At 46.0% G+C, this 16,798-nt stretch overlaps 1 protein-coding gene across 1 annotated transcript in view; it reads left to right on the top strand.

Annotated features, from left to right (window-relative positions):
- The window catches only part of SORCS3 (sortilin related VPS10 domain containing receptor 3), a 549,191-nt gene that overhangs the window by 228,464 nt on the left and 303,929 nt on the right, over positions 1 to 16,798 (top strand). The window contains exon 3 of the mRNA XM_036265289.1: positions 15,097 to 15,196. Coding sequence (XP_036121182.1) covers positions 15,097 to 15,196 — 100 coding nt within the window. The remainder of the gene's footprint in view (positions 1 to 15,096; positions 15,197 to 16,798) is intronic.

The following is a 16,798-nucleotide window of genomic DNA, read 5'->3' as shown; positions in this document are numbered from 1 at the left end:
TGGGGCCCCCATTGCTTATAAGATAAAATCCATGCCCTTTGGCGGATACTGAACACATCTAAACATATCCTTCTAATGACTGTGTAAGAACATTTCTTTCAGGCCTGGCTTATCTCCTACTAATCTTCTGAAAATAGCTTCACGTGTTAGGTTCCAGGCCTCTGGACATGTTCTTTGACTTCCTTTTGCCTCCCAATAGTCTACCTTTTCCTTGAAATTCATCTCTTCTGTGAAGTCTTATTTCCTTTTCTCTGAGCTCCTCCATAATTTAGGGTGATCCATAGTCTGATAGACCTTTGAGAAGCTGAACACTCATTCCTGGGACATACCCTGGCTCAGGCAGTTTTGCAGAACCTCAATGGCCCTTGGTGAAGGCACGTTTGCGTTCTTAGAGTGCAGATCTCCATTTTGGAAGGAACTGGAAGGCATTTGGAGCTTGATCAGATGCACAGAAGGTTGGAGATGGCAGGGACTTTGGAGATCATTAATTTTAACTTTCTTATTTTACAAAAGAGGAGAGTAATCAAACTGTGAAACATTGTTTTTGGTTGTAAACAAGGAGTGTCTGTAACAACAAGGTTCTGAGAACCCAGTAGACCAGAACTTATAGGCTTGCTGAGTGCTTAACTTTGAGCCACTAGAGACAGTCAATAGCATCACGTTGCTGCCAGGGCTCATGTCTGGCAATGGGCTGAGAAATACTCTGTTCCCGGCCATGGATCTGGCTCTTCTTAGCGCCTCAACTTGCCTCATTGAGCACAACCTTTCCACCAGGGGAGCAACCCACTCAGAAAAGGTGCTGGGTTTCATGAACTTTGAGAAGTTATGGGTCTGAGGAATGTCTGTGTATGTTGTGGGGGGACTTGCTTTTATTTATTTATTTTTTTATCCTCACCGAGGACATTTTTCTACTTTTTGTTCAGATAGAGTGGGAGGAAGAAAGAGAGAGAAACATTGATGTGAAAGAGACACATCGAGTGGCTGCCACCCGCACAACCCAACCAGGGCCAGGGAGAAAAAGCAACCAAGGTACATGCCCTTAGCGGGAACCGAACCCGGGTCTCTCGGGACCGCAGGCTGACGCTCTAACCGCTGAGCCAAACCGGCCAGGGCAGGACTTGCTTTTAGAGCCCTGGCTCTCACAGGCTCTCCCACAGACGGGAAATGATTGCCTTCTGGTAGAAACTACTGTTTTCTCTTTCCAGCGTTACTTGGGCCTGGGCTTCTGTGGCCTTTATGTTCTAAAAACCCCAGATCTAGGTGTCTGGGATAAAATATCTTTCTGTTCAAGAGGTTTCTCAGACTACAGGAAGTATCGCTCTTCATTTCGTGGAGGCATTCTGGTTTTCCGGGGGAAGAAGGGAACGGGCTAAGATGGCCTGTGGGAGGAGTGAACGTGTATCCAGGAACGGAGCTGATTCTTGCCCTGTGCTTTATGTAGATTTTCTCACTGTGTTCTCCCAACAACCCTGCCTGGCGGCAATTATTAGGCCTATATCAGAAAGAGGGAAACCGAAGCCCAGAAGGGTAAGGCAATGTGTCCAGTATCATGTTGCTAGTTAGTGAGAGAGTAAGAGGATTCTAACCTAATGTTGGCTCCAAACACACTCCCTTTTCATGTCTGCAGTGCCTCCTAGTGGAAGTGTCAAGTGCCTTCAGCGATCCCCTGAAAGGATGGGCCCAAACCCCTGCCACGTGATACTTTGGGAAGCAGATGCCCACGTACCACTACTTAAGTCAATCGCCAAACGCTGAGGTTGAGCATGTGGGATTTGGAATCAGGTGACCTGGGCTCCAGCTCCAGCACTGTCACTCAATGTCTCTGAGTCTCATTTTTATGGCAAAGAGAAAATACCTGTGTCAAAGGGCCACTGTGAGAATTAAGTGGTATTTCAAGAGAAAGTACTTTATATAGAGCACTATGCACATGACAGTTCCTTAAATGCCACAGTGATTTAGGGCGACCCTCTCCCGAAAAATCAATTACTGACCCTCAGTGTATGCCCGAGCCCTGATCCCTGCCCTCAAAAAGCTTATTGTTTTGGTGGGGACAAGAGACGAGGAAAGTCAGAGGTGTCGGCAGACCACGCTGCAGTGATGTACCAGCAGCAGAGAACTGGAGACAGGAAAGGTCAGCGTAGATCAGAAGGCTGCACGTAGGAGGCTGGAGTTGAACTTTAAAGGATCTGGATAAGAAGAAGGTTTGAAATGAGGGACATCTGTGAAACATCCATACCTTTTACTAAAACAAACAAACAAAAAACAATTTTTATGAGTTAAGTCCTCTTGGGCTCCAGTAGTTGTTTGGCTTGGAGCAGCGGTTCTCAAAGTGAGGTCCTGGGACCCATAGGGCATGTCCATGACCCTTTCAGGGGATTAATCAAGTCAAAACTATTTTCTAATAAATAATAAAATTTTTTTTGCCCTTTTTAATTCTCACTTCCTCAAGAGTTTAAAGTTTTTTAGAAGCTACATAACTTATGTTGTTATAACAAATTAAATGTAGAAATAGATGAGAATCCAACAGTCTTTATTAAAGACTTTACCAAAAAAAGTAAAACAATGTCACTTTCTTACTAAATGGTTTTTGTTTTGGAAACTATAGTTTTTTTTTTTTTTCTGATAAAATTATTTTATTAATGTATTGTTTATTTTTGCATTTTTTGTTCATTTTATTAGCACATTCCAAATATACTTTTATTTCTGGTTCCATTCTTAAAATTGTAAGGTAAATTTCTTAAGCTTGAATTTAGAATATCAATATCTCAGTATAGCGAGTTTCTTTATATTAAAGGAAAAACACATTTACAACATTATATCTGATCTATACTTGAGTTTCCATATAGACAGTCAAAGGTTACCTTTTTTTTTATTGTTGAAAGTATTACACATGTCACTCTTTTGTCCCCATTGACCCCCCTCCTCCCTGTTCCCACTCTCCTCCTGCTTTCCCCAGCCTATGTCTGTGTCCTTTGGTTGTGCATAGATGCATTTAAGTTCTTTGGTTTATCTCTTCCCTCCCCTCCCAGCCCCCATCCCTCTGAGGTTTGTTAGTCTGTTTCCTACTTCCATGACTCTGGATCAATTTAGGTCGACAATATATGCACCCCCATGTTCATAGTAGTGCTATTTATAATACCTAAGATCTGGAAACAGCCCAAGTGCCTATCTGTGGATGATGAGTGGATTAAAAAAACTGTGGTACATTTACCCGTTGAGATGACATGGAAGGACCTGGAGAGTGTAGTGCGGAGCAAAATAAGCCAGTCAGAGAAAGACAAGTACCACATGATCTCACATATTTATGGAACATTATATGTTATAATTTTAAAAGGAATTAATAGGTATTATAATATTTTATCAGATATAATTTCTATTACATTACATATTGAGAGATACAACATCTAAATTAAATCTCTTAGGATCCTTGATAGTTTTTAGTATGAAAGAGGCCTCCATCAAAAAAGTCTGAAAACTACTTTTAAAGACATGGTATTCTGCTGTGAAGACACAGATAAGGTCTCACATATTTTTATAGTGCTTTTGTGCCAAAGTATATGTTCTCTGGGTATCTTAGAACACCTATGTCTGAAAACATCAAAATGATAAAGCCCAGGATGGCAAGTATGCAGGGAAACTGGGACCCTCAGGCATTGTTAGTAGAAGTACAAATGGACCAGAATGTTTATGTAAGACAGTTTATAACAAGAGACTTAATGACAGTTTTTACCCTATGAGATAATAATTGCACTCACATGAATTTATTCTAAGGACACCAATAAACGTGTAAAATATTTGTGTAAAAGAATACACACTAATGCTATTTAATATAAAAATTTGCCCAGAAACTGATCAACTGGCCAGTCAGAGAGTTAAAGTAAAATATGATATATTTATATGTTGGAGCACTGCAAGGCTTTTAAAATGACTCTTTAAAGAATATTTAACAACATGGAGAAATGCTTAAAATATTAAGTGTAAAAGCAAAATGCCAAACTATGGACAAAGAATGACTCCAAATTTTGTAAATACACACTTGCACACAGATTAGAGCAACAGCACGCCAAAATACTAACCTTTTCTCTGCATCCTTTTAATATTTTATAATATTTGTACCATAACTTATCAGCACCTTTATCTTTTAAAAGACCCTGGAGGGTGGCCTTTCATTTGAGCTTAGGCTTTGGGAATCAGTGTACTGAGCCAGCCCATGTCACCTGGGGTTCAGGTGAGAGCATTTCTCTAAGTCCACAGTGTTGGTTTAAAGAATATTCTGTGACATGAGAATAAACTCAAGTAATAGGGAATTTTTTTTTTCCTACTTAGCCTTTCAAAAGAAAACTTTTAAGAAGTGGCATTGGTTTTTATGCCCCCAGCTTTAGTCTCTTGTCAAGAGCCTTTGGAGAGGATACTGTGGGGTCCAACAGGACACTTGCTTGAATAATGTGCAACTGGCACCATGCAGGGAGTATAGCCACCAATGTGTTTCTTTTAAAGAAAGAAAAGTGAGAATTCAGGCTTCTGGGCCCTCAAGGACGTGGGGTGGCTGTGGTACAAGAGCCTCAAATAGGAGAGCTGCATTCACTCCTTGGAATCTGGGGGGTTCCTCTTTTGTCCCAGGTTGAGAGGGGTCAGGTGTTGGAAGAGTGGAGCGTTCTTTCTCTCCTGAGTGACCAGTAGGATAACCGATAGAACCAGCGCTGCACGGAGCAACATCAGCTTTGTTGTTAGTCTCTCACAGCAGAACCTTTTCACAATCAGAAGAGAATCTGTCTGAATGCAACTATTTCAGTCCCTGGAACACGTTTGCTGTTTGAGTGTGTACTCTCCCTGGCATTATTCAGCATGCTTGAGGGGTTAAAAGATACATCCAAAGGAGCCCCGTGACCTCAGAGAACTTATTCTGTCTGGACAAAGAAGCCTTGTGCACATAAAGCTAAATAACGACATCAAACAACAGCAGAAGAGAAGAGATGCGTATCCCCAGGGACCGGGCACTAGCTCCCTGAGCGGGACACAGATGCTGCATGCTGGAAAAGCAGAGGCGGGGGAGATGAGAGGTGTCACAGTGGACAGCTGCGAAAGAAGATGCTCTTTTCTTCCAGGGCTGACTGCTCCCCGAGGGATAGACTCACATTAATTGACAAAATAATCCACTAATGCATTGCATGCCTACCTCTTGTGCAAGGCACTGTGCTCGTCCCTGAGAAGAAAAATATTTACAAATAAACGGGGCATCAAATTTGGCTTCTCTAGGTCAGAGAGGTGGTCTGAAGGCACTCCCCCTAGTTCACATTTCTCCATTAGGCAGCTACCCATTCCATCCTGGGGTTTCTGGATGTGCACACACATAATTGCATGCATGTCCGAGGAACCCAACAGGCTGCATGTAATTTTAAAGTGAAATAGTAAACATCCACTCCCCAGGCAGAGATACCTTGCTAAAACTGGCCAGAACCTTCTAATTCGTGCCTCATTATTTTTTTCTCGGGGTAAAACAGTGAACAAAGTTGAGTCCATGTTCCCTAGACTTTAATTTGCAAGTGTTGGCCACCTGCTGGAGGCTGTCGCTGATTATGCCCAGCAACCCTCCATCTACCCTGTGCCTTTAGGTGGCTTACTGCTGACGCGGCGGGAATGAGGTGGCACGAGCTGTTCACTGTGCTTATGTAACCGCAACTCAGCTGCTGTTTGCCCAGGAACGTATGGGACAATTTCTCCCCCAATGATTACTTTATTGTTCCCAACCACTGACAGTGAACTCCATGATATTAGGGCTAGTTAAGCTGCGCAGTAATCCCATGAAGGCAATATTTATACCCCCATTGAGCAGATATGAAATATGAGACTTATGTAATTAGCCCGAGGTTCCACAGGCTGGATTTGAAACAAAATCTGCTTGACTCTGAAATGAATCCTCTTATGATTATGTTGGGCTGCCGTTTTGAATGCAAGTACTTATCTATAATAGAGTTCCTCTACAGATGTGTTAATTTTCTCGTCTGCACTGTAACGGCTCCGTAACAGTTCACTTTATTGCTATTATTTTTAACTACAGGAGTGATCCATGGCTATGCTTGTGTTTTAAAACATTGTAACATTACAAATAAACTCAGGTCCCTATAGTTACCCCAGTCTGCTGCCCAGAGTTGGCTTCTATTACCAGTTATTTGTGGAGTCCTCTAGAATTTTCTAAATACATTTGTGTGCACACATAAAAACCTAATGGAAAGATATTGTTTAGTTTTGTCTGGGTTTGTCTAGATAATATATTATTCTTCAGTAGGCTTTTTCATTTAGTAATATGTTTTAGAGATGTTTCCAGGCCAATAATCAATAACCTTGCTATCTATATTTTTAATGCTGTTATATAGTGGGTATGTAAAATATAGTATATTTTATTCAGTCTTTCCCCTAATGATTGCCATTCCATTATGTTCATATGAACAGGGGTGCAATGGATTATGGGCTGTCAGCTTTTCTTGGGGGGATCTGCTCTTGTTTTCTTTTTTCTGGAGGTCTTCTTTCCTCCCTTGACCCGTGTGGCACAAAATGAGCCTCTTGGCTGATGTGATCGAGATCTTCTAACATCTTCAATCCTCATAAGAACAACTCAGCCACCCTTTTGTCTGAACTGAGATTCTTCCGTTACAGCAGGGGTCAGAGGTGCTGCAACAGTGAGACAGACCAAGCAGCTGAGTGTTCGGCCAGCCCCACACACCGGTCTTCCCTTTAAGATCCGCGTGGGAAAGTCTGCTGCTGTTGGGTCTACATTTTATCTGCTATAAACCATGAATTTTTCATGATCTGGTTTTCAGAGTCAGCTAACCTCTAATTTTCTGCATTTGGAACCCAGTGATGGCTCTCATTCAAAGAGCTGGTGCAGGATATAGAGACAAATTAATTATCCTATATTATTGTGCCTCTCATTGTGAGACTAGATAATGCAGCTGAGGAGTCCAATAACAGGAAGAGGTCACTGAGAGCTTTGGGAACGTCCACCTTGGCATCAGCCTGCCTATGGTTTTTTGGAAGCAGAAGGTGGGACCACAACCCGCTTGGAGAATGACGCTATTTAAATCACTTGCTCTTGGCTTGAGGTATGAAATTAGTTATCTGGCTGGTTATTTGTGGTCAGACTTGGCTTCTGCTATTGCAAAGATACATATTAATGTGGCTTTGGGCATTGGTCCGAAGATGAGGAGTGGAACAGGCCAGAGGGGAGCTGGAGGGTTTTCCCAGTCCAATCATAAAGACTCTCTGGGCAGCCATTGGTCTGGAGCTATGTCGTGGAAACTCCTGACCCTGACCTTGGAATGGGCTGTGGTTCACCACACACTAGAGCCCCTAATTGCTTGTGGGCTTTGATTGTTGACTATCAGTGGAACACACTCAGGGCAATGGTGAAGGGTGATTCCCAAGACCTGGCACTCGGAAGCATGCATGCTTTTGTCTTTTTTTTTTTTTTTGTATCCTCACCTGAGGACAATTTTCCATTTTTTGTTCAGGTAGAGTGGGAGGGAGAGAGAGGAACAGAGAGAGAGAGAGAAACATTGATGTGAAAGGAACACATTGAGTGGCTGCCACCTGCACAACCGACCAGGGCCGGGGACAAACTGCAACCGAGGTACGTGCCCTTAGCGGGAACCGAACCCGGGTCTCTCAGGACCTCAGGTCGACGCTCTAACCGCTGAACCAAACTGGCCAGGGTGCTTTTGTCTTTTGATTCCCAGGCAGCTGGGCCATATTGTACATTCATGGGGGCAATTCATAACAGTGGCCAAAGATTCTTTAATGATTTAATGGGCATCCTTGTGCATCACCCCTTGTTAAGGTTAAGGAGTTAAATCAAGGAGCAGAAAACAAAGTGATTGCCCTACAGTCTGTGCTATTCATAAAAACGACAGCCGTCAGCATTTGTGGAACAATGGCTTTTATCAGATGCTAGGCCAGGCACCTTCCTACTCTTCCCAGAGTTCTCGTGATGACTGTCCTGTTGTCTGGGCTGAGGGTCCGAGGCGGGCCCACCTCTAGTTCTCATGGTCTCTGCACAGTTCCAGTCTTCCCCATTTTCTCTACGGAGAGCTGTGATCTGCAATTTCAGAGATTCAAAACACATTTCATTTGTCATTGTACTTTTAAGGAGCTCTCAGCAATTGCTGAAAAGAGGAAAAAGCACGTATTCATATTCAGAGAATAAATGGGGAACTCCAACGTGCTGTTGGTATAAACGGAGAGGAGGGTGTGGGCTGAAGTTGTAGGAAAAGTCTCCACAGTAGAATTGGTAGTGAACCTGGGAGTCCACAGGAGGGATCCGGACAGATGCCAGCCAAACTAAACTCGGTAGGAGAGACACACATGGAAGATAAAGTAGGCAAAACTTGGAGGCTTTAAATGCCAGGCCTCCTGCAGGCATTTTGACCTGATACTGCAGCCGAGGCATGAGTTAGGGCACCAGGGACCCTGGCAGGAATCTCAGCAAGTTGTCTTCGAGACAGAAGCAGAGTCAGTGCCCGGGTGATGGTGACCGTAGTAACGGATGTTGCAGTCACATAGAGCAGTGGCTGTTAAGTTATGCACCCTATGCACCGCCTGCTTTTATGAAAACTGTTTGATTGTAACACAATCACGCCCATTCATTTACATATTGCATTTGGCTTTCTTATTTATTTATTTTTTTGAGCTGCAGGATCAGAGTTGAGTAGTTGTGGCAGAGATTGGCAGCATCTAAAATATTTACTATCTGGGCCTTTTTTTTTTTTTTTTTTTTTTTATCCTCACCTGAGGACATTTTTCCATTTTTTGTTCAGATAGAGTGGGAGGGAGAGAGAGGGAGAGAGGGAGAGAGAGAAACATCGACGTGAAAGGGACACATCGAGTGGCTGCCACCCGCACGACCACCCAGGGCCAGGGACAAACTGCAACCGAGGCATGTGCCCCTAGCGGGAACCGAACCCAGGTCTCTCAGGACCACAGGCTGACGCTCTAACCACTGAGCCAAACCAGCCAGGGCTACTATCTGGCCCTTTTACAGAAACATGTTTGCTAACCTGAGCTAGAGCTACTCATCATTGTCCAGAAGGGGAAGCGAAGCCTGATGCTTGGCACATGGAAGATGCCATAATAAATAATAGATATATGTTAAGAAATGAGCAAAACAAAATCAGGTTGCTAACAGGAAAAGGAACTATCATGACTGGTTGCCTGCTAGTTTTAGATTGTATCACCCAGAGGCGCGTCTATTGAGAACATAAGAGACTGATGAGAGAATTAGAGTGAAAGTCTTGTACTTTCCCAGGGAAGACATAGCTGGAAAGGGAAGGAAGAGCAGCTGAGGGGCCGGGTGGTAAAACAGGGGAAGGCGCTGGCTAGATGGGGAGAGCAGTGGGCCACCCCAATCCCGAACATCTGGTGGACCTGCCGAGAGCTGGCAGGGGGCCTCCAGAGCCCTGTCACCTCTGGCAGGGACAGGCATTGAGAACGGGGGCATGGCGCTTCAGCGCAGCTCTCCTGGGCAGCTGACTCGGCTGTGCTGGCTGGAAGATTTTCTTTTCTGTTTTTACTTTAAAAATAGCAGCCCATATGCTGGTTGCCACCAGCCTCTCCCCCAGAAGCTCACTATAGGAGTGGGAGCTTGCTGGGTGGATAAGAGTATGCTGTATTCACAACTCAACTCTAGAAGTTGTCATTGAGAGAGCGACCCTGGGAACAACCAGGGCTATGTTAGCTTAGGCTGGGGCGGTCCTCCCAGAATGCACTGCCTGCACTCTGAGGCCTATTAGGATGGGATAAGAATCCCTGAATCACCGAAGGGCTCAGACCGCGAGTCAGGGTGCTGGGATAGACCCATCCACCTCAGGGAGGTTGCAAGTCATCATCGGGTACCTGGGGAGTAGTGTGAGCAGTTGGCGGCTGGGAGGTCCAACTAGCAGGTTGATGGGCAGGCCAAGGGGCCACAGAGCAGATGACCTGCAGAGACATAAATGGGAAAACCAGGGACGGTGCTCACGAAGCCAAGTGTCAGGGCCCTGGCTGCTGGCTGGGTTCAGACGCTCTGGATGGAATTCAGGACTCTGGAAAGAGATATCTGCGACCAGGCCAGTCGAGCTATGGACTCATCCTGTGAGTAGAAGTCCCAATACTGGAGCCAGAGACTGAGGGAGTATCTCTATGAAGCTACCACTTCTTTGGAGAAATTTTTGCCAATAACCAGCAAAGTTGAAGGTACACATAGAGCATGAAGCAGTAATATCTCCCCAGAAAAACGTTTCTTCACAAATGCACGAGAAGCCATGGACGAGATGAATAGACGGTGGTTTATTCATAAGCTGCGGTGCTCTACAACTGTTTAAATGAATGAGTTATGGCTGTGTCAACATGGATAAATCCCCGAACTGAAATTTGGGCAAAACAAGCAAGCTTCAGAACATATATTGTGTAAGATAAGATTTATGTAAATGTAGAAATTCACAAAGGTTGTTTATGAAAACAGATATTTGTTGAATCTAGTACTGGGCATATGATTGGCATCTCATTGTGCTTTTTTGTGTGCTGGAAATAATTCATAAAAATGACAGCAAGAAAGGAGATAGGGACACACACACACACACACACACACACACAGAGCAATGGAATGACCTGCTGGATCTGGAGTAACCAGAGCCAAGGCACAGAGGCTGGTAGCCCAGTGGGATTGCACATCTCACCTACTGCCTCCCAGGTTAGCTGTGTGTCTGGAGCAATTCACTGGCACAGTGCCAGGTCCATGGTGTGTGCTCAACATGTGTGTGATGATTCTGGCTTTCTGAACATTTCTGAACATTTTAGCTTAGTGTTAAAATTGGAGAGGCTAGATTCAAAATTGGGAAGATGAGGCTGTTTCCTCTAAGTGACCCCACTGGCAAATGCTTGGAGTCACAGGGGGAGGGCTGTCTGCTTTCTTGTAAAAGTGACTTCTGCAGGCCTCTCTGCCAGCTGCCTCTCTCCCCAGGCAAAGGGGCCCGCAGAGCTCTGTGGTCAACTTGATGTGCCGAGTTCATGCTGGAAAGGACAGAGTCCAGGTCACCTTTGCTTCTAGGGGCTCACTGGCTCCTGGAGGTGTCTTCAGTGAGTGAGACTGGTTTCTGTCAGCCTGAATGGGGAACAGCTTCTGGGATAGGGAGGGAGCGGACATGTAGAGTATCCTTTGTTGGGAAGTCTCTGTTCTCAACAGCCAATTCTGGAAAACAGGGACGTCGGTGTGAATCTGTTGTGCGTCTTGTAGAAAGAGAAGCTGTGTGTGATGCTGGACATGCTGCCTTTGAGGAGGGTTATTTGCATTCTGGAAGGAAATGTGTTGTGACACAGTCATGCAGGGAACCCTGATAATGTGGCTCTCATAAATAAGATGTTATGTACAGTAAGAGGAAAAGTCGCTAATTAGAAAACAGCTTATTACTGTGTCGGTGGGATAATAATAGGATATAAGGTCCAGAAGGAACTTTATGATTATCTGAGTTAAACCTCCTAGTTTGATGATGGGATTGGGGCTTGACAAAGATTCTCTTCTTGATCAAACTCTAGTCAGGATCCTTTGAGCCCTTTCCAACTAGGCCCTATACTTGGGTATGTTCTCAAGATCCTAATTTTGGCAAGATTCCTGCTAAGTCAATTTAACCAGAATCCCCTGAGATATGGGACCCTCCTTATCTCATCATACTCAATATCTGACCGAGTTCCTCCACCTCCACCATGTCCCAGGCAACATCTGGTCACCCTGGCCTGCCTTCAACAAGAACCCTGTCACATCAGTTTAGTAAAGAATTACCCCATCCTTTCCGTCATGTTTATTTGTTGACCCCACCCTTCACTTTGGCTATAAGTTCCTGCTTTCCCTTGTTGTATTTGGAGTTGGACCCAGTATCTCTCTCCTACTATAAACCCCATTGCATAGTCCCCATACCTTCTGTGATAGTCCTGAATGAAGTCTACCTTACCATTTTAACAAGTGTCAGAATAATTATTTTTGTTTGTAGACTGAGAGAATTGGCTTGTCCAGGGAAACTCCTTAAGTGCATTTCAGAATCACTTCTAGATTCTAGATTTCCAGACTCATGTTTAATGTTCTTTCCCCACATCATGATGTCTTTATGCCTTCAAAAGTATGAAATCAAGAAGCAATTCATGTTTTATTTGCATTAATAAAGTAATAAAGCAGCCTCTAGAGATTATGGTCTGTCTCCTCCTCTGCCCTGGTAGGATGGGAGCTCGGGGTGATTGGTCACTTAACCTTGATGCTGCTCTTAGGGAACCATCTAGATCCTTCCCTGGCACCAGATTCTGCAGACCTCACAGTCTGTGCCATTTGTGCAGCACCCAAAGGGTCAGGTGTGTCTTCTATGTGTTGAGTTGCTCCTAGACATTAGCAGTTGGTCAAGAACTTGTGAGTAGGTTTGGGCCAGCACACTCATTCATTTATTCATTCATTTATATGTGCAAATAAAGACAGAAAAAAGCAATCCTAAATCAATATACTTATCATTTGCTGTATCCTGGGCATGGTGCAAGACATCTGGGCTCTTGGAAGAAATTGCTATTGGCCTTAGGGAGTTAGTCAATAAAGAGGCCCCAGAATAAAATTGGTATAATCAAAATAGGAAGATAAATAAATGCTAAAAGAGAAATATGTACAAGATGGTCTGAAAACACAAAGGACCTAAGATTATGATTAATTTGTTGGAAAGAGGGTAATATTGGAGTTGGGTGTTGAAGGTTGGAGAGACATTTGCGAAGCCGAGGAAAAGGGGCGAGGACCCTGCAGGCAAAGGGGATGCCGTGTGCAGAAATGGAGAGACGTGGAATGCAAGGCGTTCAGGAACGTTGAGTGAGGCTGCAGAGAACGGGGCAGAGAAACAAGTGGCTGGAAATCAGTCTAGCAAGGGCGCTTGAAGCCAGATTTTACTAGACTAAGCTTGGAAATGCCAACCTTACAGTAAGCAGGCAGTAAATGATTAGCAGAGGCAAGTGAGGTAGACAGATCTGGGGGGTCGACATACAACCTGATGACACGGTGGAGGACGGTGGGAGGGAGAGACGTTCGTGAGAAAAGCATCCAGCTGGGAGACTGGCAGAAATGATGCTGCTGGAGCTGAAGCACTGGGCGTGAGGATGGAAAGACCAGGGGTCTGAGTTATGTAGGAGATAGTATCGTTAAGACGTGGAGATGAACTCGCTTCAAGAGATAAAGGCAAAGAGAAAGACTGAGAGTGAGTCCCAGTGCCTACGGTGGAGGAGACCAAAGATAAGAAGTGAGTTTTTAGGGGGACTGGTTATCAAAGTTAGAAGAACCAGTGGCCATGTGGTCAGTGGCCTAGGGGAAGGTTTGAGATACTGATGTTTGTTTATTCAGTAAATGTGCTGAGTGTGCATGATGTATAAGGCCTGGTTCTGTACATTTTCAGGAAAGGAAAAATGAATGTCCCTTTTTTAAAAAAAAAAAATTTTTTTTCTTTAACATTTCATTATGGTTAAACCTTTAGGAGGTTTCCCGTGTGTTATATTTTTGCATGCTTACAAGTGCCTTGTCAGAGTAAATTATCCCCATTTCTCAGATAAGGAATTCGAGGCTCCGGCAGGTTCAATAACTGGGCACGTGCTCATGCAGCCAGAGAGCTGCAGATCTGGGAACGAGACGGGGGTTTTGCGATGCCCGAAGTTCACGTTCTTTCCTCTCTCCATCGTGTTCTCTGAAGTTCCTTGTCCTTGAGAAGCTTACATCGTGCTTGGGAAAACAACGTAAAGAAACCAATCATGACAGTATTGAAGAGTCAGAACGAGGCAGTGTGCCCTGGGCACATAATGGATGGGGACATTAGTTCGGAAGCAGAGGAGAGATGGGTGGCCACTGGGAAGGGGGCTGGTGAAGACTTCAGAGGAAGAGGTTCAAGCTGGGTTTGGGGACATGGCATTTGGCAGGTTAGATAAGGGTGGGGATCATTCTTTAAGGCATCACAGTTTGGCTGCGGGGTTTATAAAGCTAAGCTGTGGTCCAGGGCAAGAGGCAGAGGTGGGTGCAGGCTGAAGGCCAGGGCAGGTAGTTACCAGGGAGGTCAGCACACAGCCAGAGTCCGAAACGGACCAGAGGCAGAGAGAAGCTCCCAGAGGTCCGCTGGCCAGAAAGCAAAGAAACGGAATTCTGTGATTCAAGTGGAGGAACTTCTGTGGGTGCAGCCAAGGGAGGTGGTGGCAGAAGAGGGGCTGAGAACCGATGATGCTGGTGTCCTGGAAGGAGGAACATATGCATGGAGCGGAGGGGGGAGGGGAGAAGCGGAGAGGGAAGGAGGGGAAGGTGGCGATGGGTGGCCACTTGCGTTCCTTTGGCACTCACTGTCCTCCCACCACGGCACGGCGAGGGGGACAGGAGGGAGGCGAGGAGTTGGCCTGCCTGTGTTCCTGATTTTGGCATAAGGTCAGAGCGCTGCAGATTAGGCCCAGCTGAGGAGCAGGTAGCCAGCAGGCTAATTGGAGTGATGACCTATTGGCAAGCAGTTCGGTGACGCTGGCATTTCACCCTGCTCCTGCAGCTCCTGCGTGGAACATCAAACTCTGCCTGGTGCGGCCCGATCTGGCTATTGTCCCCGCACGCTCTTGGGTGAGGCACATCCTGCCTCTCTGAGGGTCCCCTTGCTTCCAGCTCAGTGGAGGGGACTTGAAATTGGTTGCACCCCAGTGACCTCAGGAGACAGTGTGGCTTGTCCCCCGTGGCCTCCTGCACTGTGTCGGTGGGTGAGGAGCCACAGCGCCATGCGGAGAGCAGAGGCCGGAGGGCTGAGCTCTGGGCGTTGCGTGGGGCACAGGCACCTCTGCACAGGGGGTGGGAAAGTAGGGCTCTGAGAAGGGCCCGGAGCAAAGGTGGGCGGGCAGCGAGGTTGGGTAGTAAGCAGATGCATTAGTCTAATTGCACTTCTGAAATTAATGGGGCCTTTTATCTCTGAAAAACACTTTTACGCACTCATGTGATTTGGGAATAAAGGTGTCGTCCGAGGAGAGCCTGGCTCCCTTTTAAACACAATCCCCATCTGCTAAAACAATCTTTGCCTTTCTCTCTCTCGCCTGCAGATCCACGGATTATGGCACCACCTATGAAAAGCTGAATGACAAAGTGGGACTGAAGACTGTCCTCAGTTACCTCTACGTCAATCCCACCAACAAAAGGAAGGTAAGAGGAAGGGCCCTGGGCCCTCCCTGCTGGGAGCAAGGCTGCCTAGGGCCAGGAGTGAGGAAAAGCAACAGACACGGAATTGCTTAGAGGGCCTGTGTTGCACGCCGAGGACGGCACAGACGCTGTTTGTAATTCTAGCGATAGCCTCGATAGTCGTAGCAATGACAGCAACAACACCAGTAAAACTCTATGACCAGGTAAGGGGTTCCTCTGTGCCGACGATGGTGCTCAGTGCTTTATACGCCTCATTCCATGTATCCTCACCATGAATTCACGGGGTCGAGATGATCAGTGTCCCCATTGTACAGATGAAGGCACTGAAGCTCAGAGAGATTAAGTAACTCTTGGACCTGAAGGTAGACAGTTAAGCAGCAGACGGAGGCGTTCAGAATGGGTCCGCTGGACTCCAGAGTCCTTCTCTAGGTCCCCCTGCTGGTCTGTGTTTAGAAAGTGCTCGTGGCGAGGGAGGACTCGGCAGCTCCTGGACTGGCGTCTTGGTCTGGTGCTGCTGCTGAGGCCTGGAGAGCAGACCTGGCTCGGCCACCTCTGCGCCCTTCTGTCTCCCCTCTTGACTCAACAGCGAGGACACGGATGAGCTCACAGCAGGTCGGACCTTCATCACGGAGACCTAGTGGACGCGGGGGCCTGGATTCTGTGGGACGCTGGGCAGTAGCAGAAAGTGAATGCTGGGCAGGACATTGGCTCTGGGGAGAGGGGATTTGTCCCCAGCAGGAAGGCTCTGCTGTTTAGAAACATAGGCAGGCCTGGCCCCTGTAAATACACCGTGGATATAAAAGGCTGGTTCAGTTTCTCCAAGGCTGAAAGCGGCACTCCCACGCTCTTCTCCTGCAAACTGGTTTGCATTCCCCGGTGGTTTTGCAAACTCCTCCTCCAGCAGTGAGGTAAGCTCACGGGGGAGCTTCAGCCCACTGTGCAAATGCCTCTTATCTCTGATTCCAACTCAGTGGAATCCAGGCGGTGACTTCGAACGACGCTGTTTATGTTGCTCAGAGCAGAGCAGTGTTGGCTGAAATCCTTAGCATCGCAACTCTCCGCCCTACCCCTTCTCCTCACTACCACCTCGATGTCCCTAAATATCCCCAGCCAAGGGAGGAAGCAGAGTTGGTGGCTCTCGGGTCAGTGTTGGTGATGGATGCCCGAAAATCCAACTTGCTCCAGGGGTCCACAGGCCTAAGACTCTGCCCACCAGCCAAGTGCCAAGATCCTGACCATCTGGATGGCTGTTTAGGTACCTGTTGACAGTTTTAGCTGAGTAGTTTCTCTTTTCATCGCCCTAAAACACTGTCATTTGTATTTATTTATTTTTTTCAGTATTGTTATTTGAATTATTACATGTCAGAGCCGGAAGAGATCATAGATTTTACCTACACAGTTATTACTCATTTTTGAATTTCAACTCTTTTGCCAAATTGTTTAAAGCTCTACTCCTTTCTAGAATCATGCCTCTGCACACAAAATTGGAAAACAACCTTTAGGGGTTTGTGAACATCTCAGATCCCACCATGGACCAAAGATGTTCATGGAGTCTTGGTTAGGAATCTTCCTTCTACACCAATAGCCTCATTGAGCAGATGAGAA

This window comes from Molossus molossus, unplaced genomic scaffold (assembly GCF_014108415.1).
Source record: "Molossus molossus isolate mMolMol1 unplaced genomic scaffold, mMolMol1.p scaffold_m16_p_17, whole genome shotgun sequence".
Classification (NCBI taxonomy): Eukaryota; Metazoa; Chordata; class Mammalia; order Chiroptera; family Molossidae; genus Molossus; species Molossus molossus.
This window is presented reverse-complemented; position numbering and strand designations above follow the sequence as displayed.